The sequence below is a fragment of the Oncorhynchus masou genome, chromosome 10 (genome assembly GCF_036934945.1).
Source record: "Oncorhynchus masou masou isolate Uvic2021 chromosome 10, UVic_Omas_1.1, whole genome shotgun sequence".
Lineage (NCBI taxonomy): Eukaryota > Metazoa > Chordata > Actinopteri > Salmoniformes > Salmonidae > Oncorhynchus > Oncorhynchus masou.
The window spans coordinates 4352545-4370791 of NC_088221.1; the positions used below are offsets into that span (position 1 = coordinate 4352545).

Genomic DNA, 18247 nt, shown 5'->3' on the forward strand with positions numbered 1-18247 from the left:
AAGAAATGGCTTTCTTCTTGCCACTCTTCCATAAAGGCCAGATTTGTGCAATATACGACTGATTGTTGTCCTATGGATAGTCTCCCACCTCAGCTGTAGATCTCTGCAGTTCATCCAGAGTGATCATGGGCCTCTTGGCTGCATCTCTGATCAGTCTTCTCCTTGTATGAGCTGAAAGTTTAGAGGGACGGCCAGGTTTTGGTAGATTTGCAGTGGTCTGATACTCCTTCCATTTCAATATTATCGCTTGCACAGTGCTCCTTGGGATGTTTAAAGCTTGGAAAATCTTTTTGTATCCAAATCCGGCTTTAAACTTCTTCACAACAGTATCTCGGACCTGCCTGGTGTGTTCCTTGTTCTTCATGATGCTCTCTGCGCTTTTAACGGACCTCTGAGAATATCACAGTGCATGTGCATTTATACGGAGACTTGATTACACACAGGTGGATTGTATTTATCATCATTAGTCATTTAGGTCAACATTGGATCATTCAGAGATCCTCACTGAACTTCTGGAGAGAGTTTGCTGCACTGAAAGTAAAGGGGCTGAATAATTTTGCACGCCCAATTTTTCAGTTTTTGATTTGTTAAAAAAAGTTTGAAATATCCAATAAATGTCGTTCCACTTCATGATTGTGTCCCACTTGTTGTTGATTCTTCACAAAAAAATACAGTTTTATATCTTTGTTTGAAGCCTGAAATGTGGCAAAAGGTCGCAAAGTTCAAGGGGGCCGAATACTTTCGCAAGGCACTGTATAAAAGTATGGACACTTCTTCAAATTTTGGATTTGGCTCTTTGAAGGTGCTGGAAAACGCGGAGCTAGAGGAGTACAACTTTGTTGCTGACAGGTGTATAAAATCGAGCACACAGCCATGATATCTCCATAGACAAACATTGTCGGTAGGGTTGAGCTCAGTGACTTTCAATGCGTTACCGTCATAGGATGCCAACTCAGTTTGTCAAATTTCTGCCTTGCTGCCCCGGTGTGCTGTTATTGTGATGTGGAATTGTCTAGGAGCAACAACGGCTCAGCTGCGAAGTGGTAGGCCACACAAGCTCATAGAACATGACCACCGAGTGCATAGCGTATCAAATAAAAAGTGTCTGTCCTCGGTTACAATACTCACCTCTGAGTTCCAAACTGCCTCTGGAAGCAATGTCCGCACAATAACTGTTCGTTGGGAGCTTTATGGAATGGGTTTGCATGGCTGAGCAGCCGCACACAAGCCTAAGATAACTATGCGCAATTCCAAGCATCGGCTGGAGTGGCGTAAAGCTTGCCGCCATTGGACTCCTGAGCAGTGGCAACGCGTTGTCTGGAGTGATTAATCATGCTTCACCATCTAGCAGTCCAATGGACGAATCTGGGTTTGATGGATGCCCCAATGCATAGTGCCAACTGTAAAGTTTTGTGGGGGAGGAATAATGGTTCGGGCTAGGCCCCTTAGTTCCAGTGACGGGAAATCTTAACGCTACAGCAGACAATGACATTGTATACGATTCTGTGCTTCCAACTTTGTGGCAACAGTTTGGGGAAGGCCCTTTCCTGTTTTAGCATGACAATGCCCCCGTGCGTGCACAAGGCGAGGTCCATACAGAAATGGGTTGTCGAGATCGGTGTGGAAATACTTGACGGCCTGCATAGAGCCCTTGGAGGCTGTTATAGCAGCAAAGGGGGGGACCAACTCCATACTAATACACATTATTTTGGATTGAGATGTTCGACAAGTTCTACATACTTTTGATCATATAGTGTAGCTAGAATATGGCTGACAATGATAAATGATCAAGGCAAGCTAACACATGATGGAAGGTTGCAGGGAGTTATAACTGGCGATATATACAACCGCCATAATACGGTCCGATATTATGACATATAGAAATACTCATGTTTTCATAAACGCACACAACTTCAAAATATAGGGAAAGAACACTGGATAATGTTTGAAAGGTGCTGCAGTGTAGCTAGGCTGGAAACTGAAGGATTGAGAGGTGTGTGCGCGTACGCGCAGCTTTTCACCGATGTGATGCCACAGCTCATGGCTGAGGGAGCAAGGAGTTCTTCACAGACTGACTATAAGAACAAGGTAGTTCAGACTTGAACACTGATGGTACATTCAGCATTTTAATGGTAATGTGTCTTTCAGGGACGGACATAAAGGACAAAGTCCGTGGAACGCTGAGCACGCCAGTGTTGATGAAGATGCTGAACATGTCAACGGAACCCAGTGACGCTCGAGCCACGCCACTTCTGGAGGAGAGCGACATCATGGTCCTAGAGACGTTGCCGTCCAATCAGGACAAGGCCTCGTTGGACACGCCCCTTCGGCGCTCGCTGCCCCTGGAGTGTGACATGTACGAGAGCGACATGATGCTTGAGACCTCGATGTCGGACACCAGCACGTAATGTCACTGATGACATGATCGTCGTAGTGACCAGTTGTGGGACCAATTCTAAACCAGACCTTTGGCACTTATCTTTAGGTTTCTTGTCGACTTCCTCTCTTTGGGATTTGAAATGATTGGATTGGTGTAGCTGAAGCGGTGGGGAACAACCTGGGTCTCGCTTAATAGAATGTAAGGCAGAGTTTTTAGCATAAATTTGAGCTCTAGTCGAACTGGTTTTCTACCGTATAGTAAATTTTTTTATTTTTTTTTGCGGCTGAATTAATATTGCTCCCAGTAATCCAGTCCTTTCAGATTCCCAAGGGCCCAGGGATGTGGGGTGAGTGATTGGTTTGGAATAGGGCCTCAGGTAGGTAGTTTGTTGAAGAAGTGGGGAAAGCAGAGACATTGTCCTCGGATGCTTGACTGAACAGAATTAATGCAGCCGCAACACCTTTTGAGCTCCAACTGACTGCCCCGTATCCCTGCCTCCTAGCAGGAACATGTGGGATGCGTACCTGTGGCTTTTTACTTTGAATAAACAAAACTGTCTGAATGCCAGAACTTTTTGATGAAAATATTGTTGGTAATTCCTACAATAAACCATGCATTTATCTTTTTATATTTATTTCTGTGATCATTGTAATCCTGGCAAGTTTTGTCTCTTGATAGTAATACTCGAAAGCATTGACAGGGAGATGATCTCATGTTATCAATTGTCCCTTGAGTTTAACTTAAATTCCTAAACAAAAATGCTTGTGTAATAACACTCAGGTATGTCAGTCATGAAAATACAAAGCATTGAGCGGTGAAGTTTGTCAACAGACCCCAGTATTTTAATCTTCCCCCAGTGTTATTGATATGGTAATTATACAGTACATTGTGTCAACCTATTTGCGTTATCAATATTGTGTAATTATGCAACACCTACAGGGCTACATCAATTTGATGGTAGAAACTCTCATTTTAAGTCGACGCACTACACATTATGCACAGCCCCCTTGAACTTCAGTTTCATAAATAATGGTTGATGTTTGTGCATCTCTGCGGAACTCCCAACAGAAGTTAGGACCGAGACAAATGCATAATGGAATCGAATAGAAACTAAATCCATGGTTCCTGTTCCAAGTAATGATCTTGGTCGATCAACCAAGTGGGCAGTCAGATTTCCATTCATTTCAAGCAGCCAAGCCCAATGATTGTCACAAAGCGTACCATGCCCTTATTTGGTCCCTACTTAACCACTTCCTCACCATCGTGGAAAGTAATGCTCAGTGTGTTTGTTTTACATCTCAAGAGCTGTCAGGATATAGTGCTCAAATCTACTCACACAGCCATGTAATCGAGAAAAGCACGTTTTGGGGGTCTTTGTGACGCCATCTTTTTGGAGAACCAAGGCAAAACGTCACACACACTTTAAAGGTCAGATGGAAGGAAGGAGTGATGTTTAATTTCTGATATTTCTCCTTGTGCTGCTTCAAATGAGGGCTGGTTACTACTCTCGATCGCCTTCCTGACAACTAAAGCAAGGATTCTAGCTGCGCCCCTGACAACCACCAGAGTTCTCACTCAACTCCTCCACTTATCCCCCTCTCATACATACACACACACATAACTCACCCACTGCACTCTACTCGCCTCCCTCTCTCTCTTTCACCCTCTCCTCAGTCTCTCAGCAGAACACGTGCAGTAGAGTGCTCCTTTCCTCATGGAGTATAGCAGCAGCAAGCAGAAGGGGTAGTGATGGGCTGCACTCCGTCTAAGTCCTCCATCACCTACACCCAGGACAGGGTGTGTCGGGACTTGGACACCTGCTCCACCTTTGTCCCCAGTCTCAAGAGTTCCGTGTCTACCCCGAAGAGACCCTCGCCTCAGCTCTGTCTGGAGACCAGCAGCGGCAAACAGACTTTCCTCAGTGGTGAGAGGATTGTCACTCAATGACTTTATCGGAAGGTTTGGGGAAAGAAAGTATATATAACGGGGTACTATACTATAAGTAGCCACCAGTAACATGTTGATTCTTCTCATGGTATCTCAAAGTACTTACAGAGCATTGTAAGGGGATAATGTAGCCTATTTTTGTATTGCAGCATTGTTAATTGTAATTTATTGGTGGCTTAAAATATAGTGCTTAGGCTGATGTGTTAAGGTATTAGTAGCTCAAATAAAATCCAGTTAAATGGCTTGGACACATGAATGTCAATTAATTGCCAGTGCAGACACCTGTGAGTGGTCACTTTGCTATAGTCATTACTGTTAATCTCCTCTATATGCAGTTCCGTACCGTGACAGCAATGGGCGGTCTTTAAGCCAGCCTTCGAGCCCGGACGCGTGGAGCACTTTCACCACTGCAACCACTGCCAGCCCGCTCTGCCTGCCACACTCTATCCTCAAGCCAAGCTGCAGCGAGAGAGACAGCGACTCTGACGGGGATGAGAGTCCCACATGCGGCTAGAGGTGACGGACAATCTGCGGAGACAGATTTGCGTCTATACTGTCTATACTATAGGACTCTGCAAGCAAAATGAAGTGCGTGGTTGGCGCACTGAGGTCCAGATCTCAAGAAAAGTAGTTTCTGAAGAACTTTGAGAATGTTGATTTCCCTTATGAATGTCACTGACGTTATCCTTCATGGCCAAAAATGTCCCGGGAAAGGACACAGCATTTCTTAAAACAGTTTATTAAAGGCCCCATGTAGCCGTTTTTACTTCAATATCAAATTTCTGGGTAACAATTAAGTCCCTTACTGTGTTTTGTAAACTATCAAAATGGTCTAAAAGAAACAAATAGCTTCTTAGCAAGAGCAATGTATCAAACAATAATTTTGCTAGGACTGTCTGGGAGAGGGAAACCTGAAAACGATATGTTATTGGCAAATAGGTTTGGAACTCTCTTATTGGTCTATTAACTATTTACTGCCTGGTGAGGTCATGACCATAAACTACTGGGAGGTCAAAGCTCCATCCCCAACCTGGACTCGAGTAAATGTAATATGATATGTTTCGTATTGTAATTATACATTTGTTTATATCTATCCATTTCATATGATATGTTATGAATTACAATGTGTTTTGTCTAATGTTAGCTCGGTGGATAATGTTAGCTAGGTTAGGGTTTAAGGTTAGGGGAAGGGTTAGCTAACATGCTAAATAGTTGGGAAAATAGCTAAAAAGTAGTAAGTAGTTGCTAATTAGCTAAAAGTGTTCTGTGATGAGATTTGACCACGCAACATTTGGGTTGCTGGACATTTGTGTTATACACTCACCCAGACCAACGACCCTACTTTCGTGTTTGCCTTAAGTAACCGGTTTTATGTTACATTTGGTATGGTTACATATCATATTAATTTGTGTGTCCCGGATTTACATTTACTATGTTAGTCTATGAAACCAGGCTGCCAACCCACCAAAACAGGCTGAACATTTCAGATGGTCTTTTCAAATAGCTTGTACACTAAAATGGCCTTATCATCAATTTCACAATTTTTGTATTTATTTTATTTTACATTTCTTTAACAAGGTAGGCAACTTGAGAACAAGTTCTCATTTACAATTGCGACCTGGCCAAGATAAAGCAAAGCAGTTTGACACATACAACAACAGAGTTACACATGGAGTAAATCAAACAGTCTATAATACAGTAGAAAAAAAGTCTATATACAATGTGAACAAATGAGGTGAGATAAGGGAGGTAAAGTAAAAATAAAAAAGGCCATGGTGGCAAAGTAAATACAATATAGCAAGTAAAACACTGGAATGGTTGATTTGCAGTGGAAGAATGTGCAAGGTAGAGAGAAATAATGGGGTGCAAAGGAGCAAAATAAATACAGTAGGGGGAGAGGTAGTTGTCTGGGCTAAATTATAGATGGGCTATGTACAGGTGCAGTAATCTATGAGCTGCTCTGACAGTTGGTGCTTAAAGTTAGTGAGGGAGATAAGTGTTTCCAGTTTCAGAGATTTTTGTAGTTCGTTCCAGTCATTGGCAGCAAAGAACTGGAAGGAGAGGCAGCCAAAGGAAGAATTGGTTTTGGGGGTGACCAGAGAGATATATCTGCTGGAGCGCGTGCTACAGGTGGGTGATACTATGGTGACCAGCGAGCTGAGATAAGGGGGGACTTTACCTAGCAGGGTCTTGTAGATGTCCTGGAGCCAGTGGGTTTGGCGACGAGTATGAAGCGAGGGCCAGCCAACGAGACCGTACAGGTCGCAATGGTGGGTAGTATATGGGGCTTTGGTGACAAAACGGATTGCACTGTGATAGACTGCATTCAATTTATTGAGTAGGGTATTGCAGGCTATTTTGTAAATGATATCGTCGAAGTTGAGGATTGGTAGGATGGTCAGTTTTACAAGGGTATGTTTGGCAGCATGAGTGAAGCATGCTTTGTTGCGAAATATGAAGCCAATTCTAGATTTAACTTTGGATTGGAGATGTTTGATGTGAGTCTGGAAGGAGAGTTTACAGTCTAACCAGACACCTAGGTATTTGTAGTTGTCCATATATTCTAAGTCAGAACCGTCCAACATGAACAGGCAGTGATCGGTTTCAACCTCATAGTTTGGAGATCTACATAAAACACAGGTGATCACGTTTAACTTCTGTTGTGACAGTTTTATAAGGCTTGATACACTACTCTCTCACTAATCTGCACACCACCGATCAGCCAATCGAAATAATATACGCCTATTCGCAGCTCAGACCTGTAGACTGTTTAATGATAAACTATTGTAGCCGAATTAATTGAACCAAATAATTTTTATTTTGGGACAGGTCGTCCTTTATTATATGAACAAGGTGTTTTCCAATAGGCCTTTTTTTCATGCAAAACATACGTAAATAATTTCCGTGAATGGTGTGTGATTACCGAGAAGATAGCGCACCGCATAAACACAGTAGCACCAGCTCGAGCAGAGCTCTTCAGCTTGGAACTCTCGCGAGGGGAAAATGACTTCCACAGGAGAGGGAGAAAGATGAGGTCTGAAACGGACCTAATGACCGGGGGCAGGGAGGAAAGTGTCGTCGAAATACAATTCAGAGATATTCCGAGGGGACAGGACGCCGTCTCCGTCAACTCAAAGCAGAAAGAAGAGAAGAAGGAGGTCTTTACTAAGGTAGGCAGAGCACTGATGGTGGGTTTGTTATTGCTATCGATCGCAGATATGAGGAGCAAGATAATCAGCACCACAGACAGCGAACGCGAGAAGGATGCGTAGCCATGCAACGATCTGCATTGACAGGCGCATTCAATATACTGTATGTCAACAACAGATCTGATGAATGCTTGGTTGTGCACAGCAATATAGCTGTAATTTGCCATAATACGGTCGTAGGTGTATGCATGTAAAGCTATTTACTGTAGCTTATGCTATGTTGATAAAAAGGCAAAAGTAGTCTGCACCGGTGCCCAAAGATTAAATGCAATGACCAGCGCCTGGAAACAAGCGCACACTTGTTGTTTTGTTGACTGTATTTGGGCCTACCTGTCAAAGGCAACGGAAATTGATTATTACTAGATATGAACATGTCATTATGTCGTAAAACAACCTCCGTAACGCAGTGTAGAATTCAGTAATACAAATGGCCCAACTGCCGGCAGATGGCGATATTGAGTCGTACCTTAAGGTCCAAATGCATTGTATGTTGCCGGCAATACATTAGTATTCCTCGTCTAGCTGTTTGTACCTACAACATTCTCCATTCAGGTTGCATAGACTTCGATTTCGTCCTTAACTTTATTTAATGTCGAGAAGACGGGAAAATGTGTACTTTTCCGTGGGCGGCTAACTTTGGAATATGTCTTAGAGTGAGATTTCACTGGCTCCACCCCTAAACGGTGGTCCTGGGTCCCCCTCCTATGAAAAAAATGTATTTGTTTTAAAGCTAATTTCCTGCAATTGTATATTGTCACATGGCTTAGGCCCATGACCAGGTTGGAATAAATAAATACAAGTCACAGGTCAGGTGGGTTTGGGATTCTTTTAAATTTGAGCTACTTTGAATTACTTTAAATTACTTTGAGATTATTTGGGCATGGGATTTAGAGTTTTCTAACTGGGGGACATTGAATTACAGTTTTTTTGGTTCGAACATGCTAATATTAATGGTTGGTGGCAGTGGCTAACCATATGATGGATTGCAGTCTCCATATGAAACCAACATGTAAATAATGAATTAATTTGGGTGAACTTTCCCTCTAAAATAGGGCCGTAGAAAATACTGCCTAGAGGTAAAGTGCATTCTGACCCCTTGACTTTACACATTTTGTTATGTTAAAGCCTTAAAAATAAAAAACATACCTTATTTACATAAGTATTCCTTTGCAATAAGACTCAATTGAGATCAGGTGCATCCTGTTTCCATTGATCATCCTTGATGTTTCTACAACTTGATTGGAGTCCACCTGTGGTAAATTCAATTGATTGGACATGATTTGGGAAGGCACACACCCGTCTTTATAAGGTCCCACAGTTGACAGTGCATGTCAGAGCAAAAACAAAGCCATGAGGACGAAGAAATTGTCCGTAGAGCTCCGAGACAGGATTGTGTTGAGGCACAGATGTGGACCCAAAACATTTCTGCATCATTGAAGGTTCCCAAGAACACAGTGGCCTCGCATCATTCTTAAATGGAAGAAGTTTGGAACCACCAAGACTCTCATTAGAGCTGCCACCTGGCCAAACTGAGCAATCGGGGGAGAAGGACCTTGGTCAGGGAGGTGACAAAGGATTTGGTGGTCATTTTGACAGAGGACATGGGAGAACCTTCCAGAAAGACCGCCATCTCTGCAACACTCTGCCAATCAGGCCTTATAGTAGAGTGGCCAGATGGAAGCCACTCCTCAGTAAAAGGCAGAACAGAGAATGAGATTCTCTGGTCTGATGAAACCAAGATTGAACTCTTTGCCCTGAATGCCAATTGTTATATCTGGAGGAAATCTGGCATCATCCCTACGGTGAAGCATGGTGGTGGTAGCATCATGCGGTGGTGGTAGCATCATGCTGTGGGGATGTTTTTCAGTGGTAGGGACTGGGAGACTAGTCATGATCGAGGGAAAGATGAGCAGAATAAGGTACAGAGAGATCCTTGCCTCCCACTCCTTATCAATAAAATGCATCGTAATGCATGTGTAACTGACTGTACAGAAGGGCCGCAAATCTTTTAAACATTTTTCCAAAATTGCACTTTTCTGTTTAGCAGGTACTCCGCCTGCCCTGAAATAGCTAGTCACAACAAGCTCACACAATTCTCATCACCTCAGTCACACATTTAATTAACAGAGGATGGGTCAAATTGTGTTCAGTTGGTAAATACATTTTTAATTGCACAGACGGAGACCCCTGACAATTATGTCAGATCCGACCCAGATCCGAGACAAAACTAAGCATTTTAGATCCGGACCGGGTCCCTGGGTTGGATCTCGGAATGTCAGATCTGGTGGACCCATCAAGACCTCTACCACAGACACAAAGTCGAAATTGGCTATATCGTAAAAATTCCAGAAAAAATTGCTTTTTGGTTTTAATTTAAGGTTAGGCATAAGGTTAGCATTTTGGTTAAGGTTAGGGCTAGGTTCACATTTTAAGAACAGAAATTGTAGAAATAGGTCTGTGGTTATGATAATTAGTGACAACCAGGCACAACTCCAATATAAATAGTTTTTTCACAGAGTTGCTGGGTTGTCACATGTCCTACTGATTTCAGTATAATTCTCGCAACCTAATCCTTCCCAAACCTTTGTTAGATCAAATAAGCCACTCATAGCAAATAAGCCATGACATTTTTTTGTTAACTAAATTCAACACTTTCTCATTGACCTCCATACAAATATTCCTTGCTTGGTGAGTGAAAAAAAAAAGAATGAACGGCACCTACTGAAGAAGACAAATTTTGGGTCCAGGTATCCCTCTCGCTTGGCATATTCCTCCCTGACGCAGCACTGTATCGCTTTAGTAGAAACCAAGACTGTTCTGAGGGCAGGTCTGCCAGTTTTGACGAGGAGAAATTACTTTTCATAGCAGGTGAGGAGAACTTACGGAGCAGGCTAGGAGAATTTACATGGCAAGTTAGTAGAATTAGGTTAAGATTAGGAAAAGGGTTCGAATTAGCTAAAATGCTACGCTTTCTTTGACATGACTCAAACAGGTGGTGAAGGTAGGCAACATTACCACCTCTCCCTGCTTCCATCACTCAGACGTGGAACACTAGTCACTTTAATGTTTACATACTGCTGTACTCATCTCATATACTATATTTTATTCTACTGTATTTTAGTCAATGCCACTCCAATATTTCTCCTAATATAGATATATTTCTTAATTCCATTCTTTTACTTTTAGATGTGTATATTGTTATGAATTGTTAGATACTACTGCACTGTTAGAGCTAGGAACACAAGCACCTGCAATAACATCTGCTAAATATGTGTATGTGACCAATACAATTGTATTTTATTTTGATTATAGGAGCATTACAACAACTGTAAGACTTGCCAATAGTTTCTGCCCCAGACCATCAGGCTGCTGAAAAGCCACCACTAGACAGCTACCTACCGCCCCCTCCATTGGCATTTACCCTGCCCCCACAATGGACAAACAAAAGTTTGGACACCTACTCATTTACTATTTTCTACAATGTAGAATAATAGTGAAGACATCAAAACTATGAAATAACACACATAGAATCATGTACTAAACAAAAAAGTGGTAAACAAATTAAAATAGTCACCCTTTGCCTTGATGACAGCTTTGCACACTTGGCTTTCTCTCAACTAGCTTCATGAGGTAGTCACCTGGAATGCATTTCAATTGACAGGTGTGCCTTGTTAAAAGTTAATTTGTGGAATTTCTTTCCTTCTTAATGCGTTTGAGCCAATCAGTTGTTGTGGTAAAAGACCAAGTCCATTTGATGGCAAGAACAGCTCAAATAAGCAAAGAGAAACGACAGTCCATCATTACTTTACGACATGGTCAGTCAATACGGAACATTTCAAGAACTGAAAGTTTCTTTAAGTGCATTCGCAAAAACCATCAAGCGCTATGATGAAATTGGCTCTCATGAGGACCACCACAGGAAAGGAAGAGCTACCTCTGCTGCAGAGGATAAGTTCAATAGAGTTACCAGCCTCAGATTGCAACCCACATAATTGCTTCGCAGAGTTCAAGTAACAGACACATCACAACATCAACTGTTCAGAGAAGACTGCGTGAATCAGTTCTTCATGGTCAATTTGCTGCAAAGAAACCATTACTAAAGGACACCAATAATAAGAAGAGACTTGCTTGGGCCAAGAAACACGAGCAATGGACATTTAGACCGGTGGAAATCAGAGTTCAAATTTGAGATTTTTGGTTCCAATCCCTGTGTCTTTGTGAGACACAGAGTAGGTGAACGGATGATCTCTGCATGTGTGGTTCCCACTGTGAAGCATGGGGGAGGAGGTGTGGGGGTGCTTTGCTGGTGACACTGATTTATTTCAAATTCAAGGCACACTTAACCAGCATGGCTACCACAGCCTTCTGCAGCAATACACCATCCCGTCTGGTTTGTGCTTAGTCCCACTGTCTTTTGTTTTTCATCAGGATAATGACCCAACACACCTCCAGGCTGTGTAAGGGCTATTTGACCAAGGAGGAGAGTGGAGTACTGCATCAGATGACCTGGCCTCCACAATCACCCGACCTCAACCCAATTGAGATGGTTTGGGATGAGTTGGATGCTGAGTGAAGGGAAAGCAGCCAACAAGTGCTCAGAATATGTGGGAACTACTTCAAGACTGTTGAATCTTTCCTCGTGAAGCTGGTTGAGAGAATGCCAAGAATGTGCAAAGCTGTCATCAAGGCAAAGGAGGACTACTTTGAAGATTCTCAAATATTTGCTTAACACTTTTTTGGTTACTACATGATTCCATATGTGTTATTTCATAGTTGTGATGTCTTCATTATTATTCTACAATGTAGTAATTAGTGAAAATCAAGAAAAACCCTTGAATGAGTAGGTTTGTCCAAACTTTTGACTGGTACTGTATGTATTTACCAATATTTATATTTTAAATCATTGTTTCATTCACTTCTCTTTTGGGCCTGTGCTGTTGGAGCTCGTAGTTTACGAATACCACTGTACTCTGCAAATACATCTAATCTAATATAAAAATATCTAGCTACAACCAGGTCTGCCCTGAGTACAGTCGTGGCCAAACGTTTTGAGAATGACACAAATATTAATTATCACAAAGTCTGCTGCCTCAGTTTGTATGATGGCAATTTGCATATAATCCAAAATGTTATGAAGAGTGATCAGATGAATTGCAATTAATTGCAAAGTCCCTCTTTGACATGCAAATTAACTGAATCCCCAAAAACATTTCCACTGTATTTCAGCCCTGCCACAAAAGGACCAGCTGACATCATGTCAGTGATTCTCTCGTTAACACATGTGTGAGTGTTGACGAGGACAAGGCTGGAGATGACTCTGTCATGCTGATTGAGTTCGAATAATAGACTGGACGCTTCAAAAGGAGGGTGGTGTTAGGAATCATTGTTCTTCCTCTGTCAATCATGGTTACCTGTAAGGTAACACGTGCCGTCATCATTGCTTTGCACAAATAGGGCTTCAAAGGCAAGGATATTGCTGCCAGTAAGATTGCACCTAAATCAACTATTTATCAGATCATCAAGGGGCACCACCAGTACAGAGCTTGCTCAGGAATGGCCGCAGGCAGGTGTGATTGCATCTACACGCACAGTGAGGCAAAGACTTTTGGAGGATGGCCTGGTGTCAATAAGGGCAGCAAAGAAGCCACTTCTGTCCAGGAAAAACATCAGGGACAGACTGATATTCTGCAAAAGGTACAGCGATTGGACTGCTGAGGACTGGGCTAAAGTCATTTTCTCTGAATCCCCTTTCCGATTGTTTGGTGCATCCGGAAAATAGCTTGTCCTGGAGAAGACAAGGTGAGCTCTACCATCAGTCCTGTGTCATGCCAACAGTAACGCATCATGTGACCATTCATGTGTGGGGTTGCTTCTCAGCCAAGGGAGTGGGCGCACTCCCAATTTTGCCTAAGAACACAGCCATGAATAAAGAATGGTACCTACACACAGTTTGGTGACAAAACAATGTATTTTCCAGCATGATGGAGCACCTTGCCATAAGGAAAAAGTGATAACTAAGTGGCTCGATGAAGAAAACATTGATATTTTGGATCCATGGCCAGGAAACTCCCCAGACCTTAATCCCATTGAGAACTTGTAGTCAATCCTCAAGAGGCGAGTGGACAAACAAAACCCCACAAATTCTGACAAACTCCAAGCATTGATTATGCAAGAATGGGCTGCCATGGGCTGTCATCAGTCAGTGGCCATGTGGCCCAGAAGTTAATTGACAGCATGCCAGGGCAGATTGCAGAGGTCTTGAAAAAGAAGGGTCAACACTGCAAATATTGACTCTTTGCATCAACTTCATGTAATTGTCAAAAGCCTTTGACACTTATGAAATGCTTGTAATTATACTTCAGTATTCCATAGCAACAAAAATATTTAAAGACACTGAAGCGGTGAAGCAGTAAACTTTGTGGAAATTAATATTTGTGTCATTCTCAAAACTTTTGGCCACACCCGTACAGTCTTGATTTACATTTATGTGACGCTGCTAACGCAGCGGGCTTAAAAGAAACAGAACCCCTGTTCTGATAGTTTTAACCTGATTGGCTGATTGTGATACACAATATCCAGGATTAGTATTTAGCCTCTATCATGGTGGTGGAAAATGGTGTATCATAAGGTAAGTGCACATATTTTCCCCGTTTTTTTCTGGTTTATTGCCATTAAGTTGAGGAAATCAAAGCCTATGCAGCCTAATAGGTACGAACGATCCAATAGGGATACAAATGTATTGCCAACCTGCATTCAATGCATTTGGATGGTAAGATGACTAAACTCAATATTGCTGTCTGCTGGCCTTTGGGCTATGATAAAGAAGACATTCCAACTTTGATTATGACCTTGAATGTCTTGTATGTCTTGGCAATTTTTGTGTAATTTCAACCCACTATTCTGTGTTTGTGCATTTATGTCCTTCTCGGTTCCAGGTAGTAATAAGGCGACTTCCACCCAACCTGTCCAAGGACCAGCTGGAAGAACAGCTCAGTCCTCTTCCATCCTATGACTACTTCGAGTTTTTCCCTGCTGATCAAAGGTGAATATTTAGAACATTTAATGCAATGACACCATGTGTTGGGACAGAGTGCCTACCAGGGGCAGATTGGGACCCCACACCGGCCCATTTCTTTCTCTGAGGCCTCTGCATAGAGGGTGTTCTTTAATGGAAGCCTCTCCAACAAAATCCAGGTAGAATCAGGAAATCCCCAGGGCAGCTGTCTAGGCCCCTTACTTTTTTCAATCTTTACTAACGACATGTCACTGGCTTTGAGTAGCTGCTGCCTTGGCAATGGGGAGCCATAATAAATATAAAATACACCTGCCCATTTTTGTCCCCCCTTGAGGCCTGTCATTAACCGGCTAATTATCAAAAAACCCAAGTTAGACGGGCCCACTAAGCTAAAATGGACCAGCCCATCTGGCATTTGCCCGAAATGCCAGATTGACAGCACAGATCAGTGTTTTTCTCAGATTCATGCTGCATCGTGATATTGACATTCCCCCCTATCAAACAATTGACTTCACCTAACCTCTGCTGTTGAAACCTATTCAGCTTGAGTGGATAAATTCAAAATTATCTGGCCAAAACAAAGAAAGGATGCTAGCACAGCCAACTAATTATTAGGCTACCACCTAAAAGCAGGGACTGGAGAAGAGAATGTCATCATCATGCCTATGGAGTCACCCTATTATGCCCACACTCTAGATAGGCTCCTCTCGTGGAATGGGTTTCTAAGATAACCTGCTCATTTCCCGCAGCCTCTATCCACACCTGTTCTCCAGAGTTTACATTAACTTCAGAAACCCCGAAGACATCCTGCTCTTCAGAGACCGCTTTGATGGCTATGTTTTCATTGATAACAAAGGTACCTTTTTCACACAAACCTATAATATAAACGTCATGGGGCAGTTTCCCAGACACACCAGTCTAGTCTTGGACTAAAATGCATTTTTGATGGAGTTTCTCTATTGGGCTTGCTTTTTAGTACAGGACTAGGCTTAATATGTGTCCTGGAAACCTTTCCTAAATATTCCTTATTACCAATGTGTTAGTGCTTAGCAGTTAGTGTTTACACAATGTTAGAATGTTTTTCAGCACATGAAAGTAGGTGGTGGTATAGTGCTCTATATACACTGAACAAAAATATAAACGCTGCATGCAACAATTTCAACAGCTTCCAGTGTATTCAAATTGCATTCAAATTGTGCATTCAAATTGCCATTGATAAAATTGTGTTCATTGTTCATAGCTTATGCATGCCCATACCATAACCCCACCGCTACCATGGGGCACTCTGTTCACAACATTGACATCAGCAAACCACTCGTCCACAGGACGCCATCTGCCCGGTATAGTTGAAACCATGATATCTCCAGTGTGCCAGTGGCCATCGTAGGTGAGCATTTGCCCACTGAAGTTGGTAATGACGCTGAACAGCAGTCAGGTCAAGACCCTGGTGACGAGCATTCAGAGGAGCTTCCCTTAGACGGTTTCTGACAGTTTGTGCAGAAATTCTTCGGTTGTGCAAACCCACAGTTTCATCAGCTGTCTGGGTGGCTGGTGACATTTATAGTAGAGAAATTAACATTCAATTCTCTGGCAACAGCTCTGGTGGATATTTCTTCAGTCAGCATATCAATTTCACGCTCCATCAAAACTTGAGACGTGTGACAAAACTGCACATTTTATTGTCTCAAGCACAAGGTGCACCTGTGTAATGATCATACTGTTTAATCAGCTTCTTGATATGCCACACCTGTCAGGTGGATGGATTATCTTGGCAAAGGAGAAATGCTCACAAACAGAGATGTAAACACATTTTTGCAAAACATTTGAGAGAAATAAGCTTTTTGTCTATGGAATATTTTATTTCAGCTCATAAAACATGGGACACTTTGCATGTTGCGTTGATATTTTTGTTCAGTATATAATTCAATAAATCTGTTAGGCTATGTGTTTTAGCATCCCCAACGGTCAGTGTTCAGTGTTTTGTTGTGATGCTACATGGGATTTTGTTTATGGTGACAAACAATGATGGCTCTCTCTCTCTCTCTCTGTAGGTATGTGTGCTCTAATCATTCATAAGACAAGAGGGTTATCCTTGTACAGCCACAGGTGCCATGGTAATGGTTTGATCTGTGTGTCAGGTGTTGTCTAATGATTATCTGTCTCTATGTCAATATTTGCTCAGGCCAGGAGTACCCAGCTGTGGTAGAGTTTGCCCCCTTTCAGAAAGTCTCCAAGAAGAAGCTCAAAAAGAAAGATTCCAAAGCTGGAAGCATTGAAGAAGGTAGGTGCTGGACTTGTCTCTAATCCGAAACTATCCAGACATACAGCTTGGATACCTGATTGTTTCTGCATTCATTGTCAAAAGATGTTGGGACAGACAGACTGAGACTGGCACCCAAGCTTCCTTTTAATTTTTAGTATGTGTTTTTAGACCCCTCATTGTACTACATGCATTGATTCAGCATCTGCTGAATAACACAAATATAAAATATAGGTCGTGGATATGGATACAGAGTTTTCGTCCACGCCACACCCATCTGGAAGTCTCTTTCTCAAAGCTAAGGATCGAGATCACGTTCTGTGTGATATTTTACGCACAAATTCGTTTTTTCTACCATAGCTGCTGCTCTCACACTCTTCCTTCCTTTACGTTTTGCTCTTTTACTCACCTTCTGAACCTGTGACATGGTGAGGTTGGAATCTGGTGCAGAGAAGAGACCAGATGAGGAATCAGTGGTTAAGGATAAACAATACTTTCCTGAGAAACAGTAACAGGAGGATCACAGTTACACTGGGAAAACAACAAACACTAAGTCTCAAACTCACTCAGGAGACAAACACACATGGAACACAATTCAAGCTTCAGCAAAGAACAACAGAAAACACACCTCTTTTAACCTCTAGCGTCGAGCAATCCCGTTTCCGGGAGCGTAATCATAGCCTCAAGCTCATTAGCATAACGCAACGTTAACTATTCATGAAAATCGCAAATGAAATTAAATAAATATATTGGCTCACAAGCTTAGCCTTTTGTTAACAACACTGTCATCTCAGATTTTCAAAATATGCTTTTCAACCATAGCTACACAAGCATTTGTGTAAGAGTATTGATAGCTAGTATAGCATTAAGCCTAGCATTCAGCAGGCAACATTTTCACAAAAACAAGAAAAGCATTCAAATAAAATAATTTACCTTTGAAGGACTTCAGATGTTTTCAATGAGGAGACTCTCAGTTAGATAGCAAATGTTCAGTTTTTCCAAAAATATTATTTGTGTAGGAGAAATCGCTCCGTTTTGTTCATCACGTTTGGCTAAGAAAACCCCCGAAAATTCAGTCATTACAACGCCGAACTTTTTTCCAAATTAACTCCAAAATATCGACAGAAACATGGCAAACGTTGTTTAGAATCAATCCTCAAGGTGTTTTTCACATATCTATTCGATGAAAAATCATTTGTGGCAGTTGCCTTTCTCCTCTGAACCTAATGGAAAAGTGGACGCAGCTGGAGATTGCGCAATAATTTCGACGGAGGACCCCAAGCGGACACCTGGTAAATGTAGTCTCTTATGGTCAATCTTCCAATGATATGCCTACAAATACGTCACAATGCTGCAGACACCTTGGGGAAACGACAGAAAGTGTAGGCTCATTCCTGGCGCATTCACAGCCATATAAGGAGACATTGGAACACAGC

General features: G+C 42.1%; 2 protein-coding genes across 8 annotated transcripts in view; both read left to right on the plus strand.

Moving 5' to 3' along the window:
• LOC135547064 (cell division cycle protein 16 homolog) overlaps positions 1-3010 on the plus strand; it is a 42365-nt gene extending 39355 nt beyond the window's left edge. For all 4 annotated transcript variants that reach the window (XM_064975667.1, XM_064975670.1, XM_064975669.1 and 1 more), the window contains one exon: positions 2149-3010. In XM_064975667.1, coding sequence (XP_064831739.1) covers positions 2149-2408 — 260 coding nt within the window. In that variant the 3' untranslated portion in view covers positions 2409-3010. The remainder of the gene's footprint in view (positions 1-2148) is intronic.
• A 4269-nt stretch (positions 3011-7279) lies between these two features.
• LOC135547065 (regulator of nonsense transcripts 3A-like) overlaps positions 7280-18247 on the plus strand; it is a 37764-nt gene continuing 26796 nt past the window's right edge. For all 4 annotated transcript variants that reach the window (XM_064975672.1, XM_064975673.1, XM_064975675.1 and 1 more), the window contains exons 1-4: positions 7280-7497; positions 14472-14578; positions 15301-15407; positions 16734-16832. In XM_064975672.1, coding sequence (XP_064831744.1) covers positions 7357-7497; positions 14472-14578; positions 15301-15407; positions 16734-16832 — 454 coding nt within the window. In that variant the 5' untranslated portion in view covers positions 7280-7356. The remainder of the gene's footprint in view (positions 7498-14471; positions 14579-15300; positions 15408-16733; positions 16833-18247) is intronic.